Source organism: Sceloporus occidentalis, unplaced genomic scaffold (assembly GCF_023333645.1).
Source record: "Sceloporus occidentalis isolate IW3139 unplaced genomic scaffold, rSceOcc1.0.p SCAF_2, whole genome shotgun sequence".
Taxonomy (NCBI): domain Eukaryota; kingdom Metazoa; phylum Chordata; class Lepidosauria; order Squamata; family Phrynosomatidae; genus Sceloporus; species Sceloporus occidentalis.
Window position 1 is genome coordinate 262,867,307 of NW_028316982.1, and position 9,580 is coordinate 262,876,886.

Below are 9,580 nucleotides of genomic sequence, written 5' to 3' on the forward strand. Positions count from 1 at the left end.
GTGGAAGGATAATTTTTGTTTCAACTGTTAGCATTGTCTTTCCCCCACATCCCGTATATGTATGGAGTTAGTGAGAGGGAGGTACATAGAATGACATTCCGTAAAGAAACAACTGAAAACCTAATAGAGCAAAGAAATTGGTTTCAGACCTTACTGTCGCATGAAAGGCCTGTTTGTAAAGCAGAACGTACGTACCAGAAGGCCCTTGTGGACCTAAAATGGCCCAGGGAACTCTGAAAATGTAGCAGAATTACATCTCTGTGTCCCTTGAGGGACATTTTGGGGCAGAGACTTTTAGTGGCTGATTGGTGCTCTGATGGCATCAACAGTGGGTGTGTTAATATAGCCTGTGGGCCGTTTTCCCCAGCCCAGTTCTAAGGCTTGAGGTGAGATTGTTCTGTGCATCGTATGACAGAGCATTCTCTGTGGTTATGCTTGAACTCTGGACCACTTCCTTTTTGACCTCATTTCTCCTTCTTCCAGGACATTTATTTGGCTTCTCTGCCTGCTTTTAATTGCCGTTCTTCCTTTTTCTCTTTTTGGACAAAATTTAAATTTGCAGATTTCTGCTGTTTTAATTATAACTATTATGTGTCTATTGTTTACCTTGTTCTACCCAGTAGTATCCCTAATGTTGATGTCACCTGGTGTGGTGCTGGTTTGTGCGCTAGCCACCCAACTGTAGGGGAGGCTGGACAAGTGAGGCATCTGGGAAAGCATGAGGGGCATGTGCTTGCGCTCCCCCTGTGCTTTGGCCTGCTGAGGTAAACTGGCCAAAGCAGGGGGTGGCGAGGGGCATGTGTGTGTGTGCTCACCCCTCCTTCCCCCATGCTGGGCCCTTAGCACCAAGGTAATTTTACTGTTTCTTTGGTTTTCAAATTATCTAAACCAGTCTAAACACTATTAACTGTGGGAGTTCAGGATAAAAAATTTCCAGACTATGTGCAGAACCTAGTAGACAGAGGTGGTTAATTCATCTGTATGTATGTTATTATAGTATGTAGAGTGTAAATATAATATCATCTGGTATTTTAGTGTGGTCAGTGTATGAAAGGAATATCCCGAGACTTACAAAGAAGTTAATTTTGGTAAATTTTTGATTTAAAAAAGCCCTGTAGCTAATTCCATACTAAAGCATTAAAATGAAAGCATTTTCTATGTGGAGGAAACATGCACCATACCTTCACTTTGTTAGTCATGAGGGAGTGGAAATGGGAAGAGAACTAGAGGTCAGGAACAGTGATTTCAGTCCTCTTTTGGAGGTGACATTAAATGCTAAACCTTTTTGATTTCTGAATATTTTTTCTACAGTGCCGTTAGCTATACTTGATGACTTTGAAGCATTTTGTTCTGTTAGTGGTTTTAAAAAGACATATGTGCAATTAATTCTGTGCTCTTCTGGATTTTTAGCCATCTCAAATGGGAGGAATACCAGTACTGACACAACCAACCTTAATATATAGCCAGCCTGTCATGAGACCTCCAAATCCTTTTGGCCCGGTATCGGGAGCCCAGGTGGGTGTTAAATTGGTCATTAAAGCTTTAAGGTTCCAGCAACACAAATCAGTTCACAAGAAGCAGGATCTACTGCATGTTGTGTTGTTATTTTTTAATGGCATATTTGGTTGTCTTGTCAGGAAGCACACTGTTTCTGTTTCAGAAATAAAATAGCTCTGCATAGAAGGTTTGTAGCCCCGGTAAAAAAAGACAATGTATTTGTTCAGAGTTTTTGCCAGTGCCTCCTTTTGAGACCGAGAGAATGTGACTTGCCTAAGGTCACCCTGTGGGTTTTCATTATCGAGTGAGTACTCGAATCCCAGTCTCCACAGTTGTAGTCCAATTCTCAAACCACTACACCATGCTGGCTCTCCCTACTACACTATAGGCTCTTACTACAGTACCTCTGTTTATTTATGTGGCACTTGTGCATGGAAATTTCATTCATGCAGCCTGAGATGAAACTCAGGGGCTGCATTACTTGTATTCAGAGAAAAGCAAGCAAGTTTTCTGAGGCCCAAATTATTCCCATACCCAAGATATATAAAGACAATACACTGTCCAAAAGAAGATGAAATTGATATATCCTTTTTCTGTGGCCCGGTTTATATTTGAATGTAGGTAGTTGTTAGTAAATATGAGGATATCTTCCTCTACTTCCCTGACAAGAAAGTGTGAAATGCGCTGTTTTTGAGGCATGGTGGAATTGTGCAAGCTAAAACATTGCTATTATTTTTTAAATAGAAGGCTTGCGATAGTTTTATGACAGGGGTTCCCAACCTGGGGTGCCCAAGAGGGTGCGAGGTGGAGTTTCAGGGGGAGTGATAAAGAGTGGCTTGTGTCCTTGAGTCATGAGTCATCGCTCATTTTTTTCTGAATAAATTAGAATTTAATTGCTCAGTTTAGATTTGCAATTTACCCACTGAGTTAAAAGCTTATCTTTTAAGTGCAGTCTGTTCACCTGCAATATTGTATGTGATTCAATTTGTGGTACAGAAATTGGAAGTTAGACTTCAGATGTGATACTCCTTTTGCAGGGGTTGTGAGCATTAATCAAATATTTCTTAGGGGTGTGGGGCACAGAAAGGATTGGGAACCACTGTTTCATGAGATGCATACATACTCTAGTGTAATGGCAGTGAATGTAGATTTGGATGTTCAGCAGGTTGCATGAACTGTAAATCTCTTAGAACACATGGTTAACATTTACCGCTGGACTGTATCACTTCACAATGCAGGCAAAATGCTAGCATGAGGAAGAAATGAATGTTCAGTATCTCCAACCAAAAACACATCCTAGCATATCCAGGAAATGTGCTGTTTTGAGGCATTTTTTTGATCATGGTGGAATTTTGCGCAATAGTCAGCTTTTCACAGTCAGGAAAGTTTTGATGAGAGGAAGTATTTGGACACAGCTGTTCTTCCTACCCTCCCTACTATATTCATAACTGATACAGTCTGAAATGAATTTGGACCATGTTTCCTTTCAGAGCATCTAGATAGATCCTGACTGTGTGCATTAAGGGTGAGGAAATACATTTCCTCTGGAAAACCACACATGGTGTTGGAGGTATATTCTTGATTTAGGCACTTGCTGAGTTGGTCACTGGATTGTTTTGTGCTTCATCCTTGTGCTTGGTTTTACTTTGCTGATGTCAGATTTATTAGCGTTTCTTGGGAAGGAAACAAAGGCCCGTTGTGGGAGAGTGTTTGGTGCCATGAGTTTTGGCAGTGTTGGGCCTTCACTCTGCCTCCTGCTTCTTCACACTGGAGGTATTGTGTACTCTGTGCTCACTGCGAGTTCTGGAAGAGCCTCCACTTCTTGGTCACTTGTTGGTGTTGGCAGGTCTTTTGTTATTAAACTACATGTGTTGCGGAACCTTCCACACAAAGTGTTGCAAAACTAACTTGAATGGATGAGCCCCAACTCCCCATCCATGCCATGAAACTAAAAATGGTCATTCATTGCACCTTCTCCTCTTCTTCTGTCATAACCATCTATGCAGTTTACTCTTCCTCTTTGCTTCCATATTTACTTCCTCATTTCCAGGCACACAATATGAGAAAACATTGTTTGATTCCTGACCTCTACAGCCCATACACTCAAATGTCTGTGTCCCAGTTGAATCTGATCTCCATGAGCAAGCCTCAGGTTTATAAAAAGGAGACTCTAGCTGCTGTGGCTCCCAACAACTGCTACAGCCATGGATGAAGAGCTTGTTTCTTCATAGATACCACATTGTTTCCTTTACTGTTCAGTCTAGGAAGCACTGTGCTCTTGAGAGAAAGTGAAGGCTGCAGCAGTTGTTAGAACTAGCAGCTACTACAGTCATTAGTAGTTTCTTGCACCTTGTAATGTCAAACTTTGGGCTGCTTGAATTCCACATGGTGGTATCTCCAAACAGTGAATTCTTCCTGTGTAGTAACAGGAAGGCACCAAATATTGGTACGAAAATGGCAGGGGAGGATTTCAAGGGGTTGTAGAAAACTATTTACACATCATGTTTTGAATAGAACTCTTCCTTGGGGGTGACTGATTAGATCCAGTTGTTTGAAAGACAGGCCAAAAAAGTTTCATCCCCTAGCTGAAGATAGTAAATGTGCTTCCCTTCATATAAGAAAATAGAAAATGCAAGAATATCACATTCAAAAATAATCTGAACAAGATTCACTCATGTTTAATTCAAAGATATAGCTGTGTTAGTCTGTAGAATCAGTATGTTGGAGAGATCCTGTAGCACCTTTGAGACTAACTGAAAGAAAGAAATTGGCAGCATGAGCTTTTGAAGACTTCAGTCTACTTCCACAATGTTAATAGAGATGTGTAGGCAACATGTATTTGAATAGATTGTAAGCATATCCTCAGCAGGGCTCTTAAGGGGCTGCCCAGCTGTAAAATGTCATGCTGCTGACCCAGTGACCAGTGCAGGGGGTCCCTGGATGTGGTACTGTATGAGTCTAAAAGTCCTCAGTGCATAGTGTATACAGAGCACATGGCTGCTCTGAGAAGCACTAGACTATGCAGGAGGTTTTTTGTTTTGTTTTGTTTTGTAGTTCTTGTCCCTTTGAGTCATGTCCTGGGCTCAGGTTTTGCCATCCAATGCACACTTGGGATGAAGCTCCATTTGGTGGGCTGTACCTCTGAATGAACATGTCTATGATGCTATGGTGGCTTTAGGCAGAATGAGTAGAAATAGATTTATAAACAAAAATTCTGCATTCTTACCCCATTTCCCTCAGTAGGGAAGCTAGCCAATACCAGGTCAGCTAGTATACTATGTAGCCCAACATTGCTTATTCTGTTTTGCAGAAAGTGATTTCCTATCAGTTGCTTTCTGAAGCTTTTAAGTGGATGTGCCAGCAATTTAAACCTAGAACCCTTTGCATGCAAAGACTGAGCTCTTCCTAATTTCTGAAAGTATAGTCAGTTGTGGCTTCATGATTGGATGCCTGGCCCCTTCTTTCCTCCTTCCCCAAATTGTGCTTCATGTGAAGACATCACATATATATCTGGCATCCCATACTTATGTTCAGTCACCAGCTTTATCTGAATTTCCTGGTGGAAAGTGATCCTTAAAGATGCTTTGCTCTGTATACTAATTTCTCCTGTAATGGTGGCAACCTGGATTGTGTCTTGTCATCAGCAGTAAGGTTTTTAAAAAAACAAAAAAAAAAAAAAAACAGCCAGAAAGCAGAGCCACTAATTTACAGAGGGGCCATTTTCATAAGATGGGTTTTGGAGAAAGCAAACAATGCATAGTTGTGGTAACAACTGTTGTAAGAACAATTCCAAATGACCCTGTGTCACATGATGTGAAAACATTGGGATAGGTAGATGAAGTTCAATGGGCATAAATAAATCAGTGCATAGTGAAGTGTTTGGCAAGTCAAAACTACGATAAGAGATTGTTCAACTCTAGCCCCATTGCATTCTTCCCTTCATGCCATGGGATGGATTTGTCACTAATCTACATATAACCCCCTCCACCCCCATTTCTTCTGCAGATATTTGTTCCTTTTGCAACATTTAGCACCTAATGCTGCAGACTGGCCATGTTTGGTGTGCCAATACCAAATAAATAGGAGGTTTATCAAAGGTTGCTTTGCTCTGGCTTCTGCTGTTGGCTGGCTGAGATGCTGATTGGACCTGCTGAGATAATACCAGGCTACTGGCTGAGGCACTGGGCATTTCAGCCAGTTACATCCAGTTCACCTTTGCTGTGGGTAGCCCTCTAACCAGCATCTGCCATACCATTGGAGCAGGCTCAACTTTGCATGCAGTCAGACGTCTCCTTTTAAGCAGCCTGCTTCAGCCCTAAGTACCGTCCTCCTAACTGCCTCCTCCATCATTACATTTTCTGCCTTCATATTTCTCTCATTGAGGCCTTCTTTTTCTCTTTCCCTCTCTGCCATCTTCTCTCCCAGCTGTCTGCAGCTTCCAGCCCATCCACTCAGAGTCCTCACAGAGCTTCAGGAAAGGATCCTTTTGCAGAGCTCTCCCTCCAGGATTTCTTGTAGGACAATTTAGGTATTGCATGCTAACTCTGGGAGCATTGACAACGTGCAGACTGTCTCCTATGTGTCAACACCAATGTATAAACCCTGAGCACCTCCCTTGTGATATACATTATCACATTAAAATAACACATTTGGGGGCTCCATAGATGTGCATGTTCCGATTCTGTGGCTATATATAAACCATGGCAGCCAATGTGGAATTCAGGAATTTGAGGAGCATACTGAGAATTTTTCTTTGTCAAAGAAAAGCTTCTAGTCCTTATAATGCCACAGGCACATATGAAGAACTTCTTTGTCCTTTGTTTGTTGAAAATGATTTTAAAAGTTAAGAGGCTTGGATTATGTGTATGTGAGGGGAGAGAAGGGAAGAAAGGGGGCTCTTCACCCAAAAGGAACAGCTGGCAGTTATGGTTCTGTGTCTCCCATTTAAGAGCAAGCCCCCTCCAAATTATGTATGTATGTATGTACGTATGTATTGGCCATCTCATACCATTTACACTTGCAAAATAACTGGGACCACATTCAAAAGAAAATCTTTTTCACAAACTTGGAAGTCAGCAGAAAGTAGAAAAATAGTAGAAAAGAATAGAAAAACAAGGAGTGATTGTAGTTTTGTAACTCATCCCAACAGTGCACCTTTCCTATTTCACTGTGCCCAGGGGGTATGGGATATTTTGGCATTGCCTTCTGGGTTTAAAGTCCCAGGATCTTTTTAAGAGAGAGGTTTTAATTTATTGTAGAAATATACAGACCCATTCACAGTTTTTAAATACTGTTTTCTGCATAATAATTAGTTGTCATCAGCACAACTGGTCTCACATCCTCTGATTACCATTCCCAAGAGCTTCAGGTTACAGTTTAAATTCTGTATTGAGCTAGTGGATGACACAAACACAGCAGTCCTCATGGACACACTGCACCCCCAAAATCTTTGAGGCTGGGGTAGAATAAAGTCACTGACTGCCGCACTTACTTTTGCACTTTGCATGAAAAAGGAAAGTCCTTCCCCCCAATGGATTTATGCTTCATTGAACACAGATGGATATCACTGTCTTTCTGGTTAACCACCAAGGAGCTCTATTTCATGTTTAAGCTTTTGGATAACCAAAGGAGAGTTTTGCTGGCAGTAGAGGCTGAAGGTGATGTTTTGGATGTGCGATGCTGATGCTGTCTTGTCTTCTCCAGATACAGTTCATGTGACCATGCCAGACAAAGCGGAGAGGAAGGGGAACAGTTCCAGAAAGACACGTGCTCAACAAGAAACCCTTCTTTCCAGCCAGATCAAAACAGATGGTGGCTCAGACTCTCGTTCACCCGAATTGTCCAGTAAAATCACACAAGGCCCACGACAACAGTGGGAGCACCAGTATAGAGAAGCCTCAGCATCCTCCCGCACTCGGTATAAAGCCAAGAATTTGCCATAATTTTGGTGTGGGATTCTTTTTTCTCCTCCCCCCCCCCCATGACTTAACATGTCAGTAACTTTCATCATCTGTTGCATAACTTCACTCGATACTACACAAAAGGAAGCCTCTTGTTCTCCTATGAAGGGTAAAACATGTACCTGGAACTGCCCTATGGAACAAAGAGCTGGGCATCCTCTTACCATTAACGCCAATGACTTTTCTCTAGGGGATCAAATCCTAACTCTAATTTTACAATTTCCTCTCTTCAGTCATCATAAACGTTAGACTCAATAATGAAAAGTTTAACTTTAAAAGAAAAAGAATTATATATTCCGTTTGCATAGACATTCCTTTATGTATTATTATTGTTTGTATTTATTTATGATTATCAGTTTAAGTAACAGTGTATCGCAAAGTCTCCTTTGTGGGGAAATGAGTGTGGATGTATACAATATGTCTCCCTCTTGGAGTTCTTTTTTCTCCCCCTTCCTGTTTTTATCCACAAGAACAATGCTGGTTCAGACCCGCATCTTCATTCAATATGCACCAAACCACACAGAGCACTGAGTATGTTCAAAAGGTCTGAAAACACCAGTAATCAAATTTCCACAGAAATTAAGAGTTGATGTATTAAGTGGTCAGTTCTGTTAAGGACTGTGGCAAGGAAGATGGTGGGGGCAGGGAGACAGCTGACTGATGGGGAGGAGCACAATATTTCTGATCGGGCATCAGTGCTTCTGGAAAAAACTTTCCTTGCTTTGTGCTTGGCATGTCATTTATCTTAACACTTGACTTACGGCCTTTCCAAAATGAATGTGAGGAATTGCTTTCATTTTTAAAGACTTTCCTTCTTCTCTGTATAAAAAACAAACAAACCCACACACGACAAATGCAACTTCTGAGATATTATGTGAAAAAAACCTGCTTTGACCTCCTTGCCCTTTCATTTGGCTGGTGCCATCTCCGTGATCATGTACCATGACATAGAATAAAATCTCAGAAGGGAAGTAGCATCTTTAGTAAGGGCATAATCCACCATGAAGTTGTCCATCAGAAGCTCCAGTTTAATGGGGGTTTGTGCCAGAGAACTTCCAGGTGTGTTGTCCTCTTGGTGTGTAAGAGTCCTTTTAGTTTTCTGCATAATTTGAAGCAGCACTGTTGATCGGTGCTTTGTGTAAATACATCATACCAGTTTGGGTGGCATCTGGGGCCTTAAGAAGGATAGTCAAAGGTATGAAAGCAATTCTGTACATGAATTAAGCATACTTGCTGCATTGTCTCCGCAGATTCTATTTTTGTTTAAAATCTTAAAATGTAAGTTAGCAAAAAAAATGTGGATTTTCAAATAAAATGCAGCTTCCACAGAACTTTTGTTACGTTATGAAGGTCTGCAGTGGCTGGTGGTTGATGTTTTTGACTGTGAGGCAAAATATGTTTTTAGTTACTAAAAGTGCCATATACTGGAAGGCTGGTGTTTATCAAGTGCAGATTGACATTCTAGCTGCTTTTCCACGTGTCCCATCAAGGTAAGTGATAATGCGCACTTAAACTGCCATCATAGCTGAAACTGCTTGTACAGCCTCACAGTCAACTAATCTTTTAAAATCAACACCCCTCAAAATCCTCTAGTCAAAATCATGTAAGATTAAGTGAATTTATTTCTAAGTGAGTAATGGCAAAATTATATCAATTTCATTCCACTGGTCTTGTGCCAACCTTCCTTTGATTCAACTATGCATGATGAAGGGAGCCATCCCAGTACTAGTAAATGTCCTGAGCTGTTGTATGTCCAGCTGCACATCAGGGAGAAGAGTAGGACTAGAGCCATGTGCCCTGATGTCTTTAGATAGAGGGCTTCCCCATCTATAGAGAGAGAGAGAGAGAGTTATGTAAGGTCTCTCTCCTAGTCACCCTTTCCTCTTTAATGCTCTTTCACAGGAGGATGTATTTTATAGGAAACACTAACATAGGTTATATCTAAGCTTCTCACAATTGCCACAAAAGGTGCAGCACTGGATTGTTCAGGAATTTGGGATGCTGGATATTGTATTACCACAGTGTTTAGTCATTAGCTGTATTACCACAGTGTTTAGTCATTCTTAGTCACTGAATGTTTGTTTCTTAGGTGTTGAATAATTGATGCAAGACCCTCTGACATA

At 41.2% G+C, this 9,580-nt stretch overlaps 1 protein-coding gene across 11 annotated transcripts in view; it reads left to right on the forward strand.

Annotated features, from left to right (window-relative positions):
- The window catches only part of PICALM (phosphatidylinositol binding clathrin assembly protein), an 82,675-nt gene extending 73,887 nt beyond the window's left edge, over positions 1-8,788 (forward strand). For 7 of the 11 annotated variants that reach the window (XM_089512881.1, XM_089512880.1, XM_089512882.1 and 4 more), the window contains 3 exons: positions 1,411-1,515; positions 5,923-6,025; positions 7,201-8,788. In XM_089512881.1, the coding sequence (XP_089369007.1) occupies positions 1,411-1,515; positions 5,923-6,015 (198 nt within the window). In that variant the 3' untranslated portion in view covers positions 6,016-6,025; positions 7,201-8,788. The remainder of the gene's footprint in view (positions 1-1,410; positions 1,516-5,922; positions 6,026-7,200) is intronic. The other 4 variants (XM_089512886.1, XM_089512887.1, XM_089512885.1 and 1 more) reach the window with 3 other exon arrangements.
- The last annotated feature ends 792 nt before the right edge of the window (positions 8,789-9,580 follow it).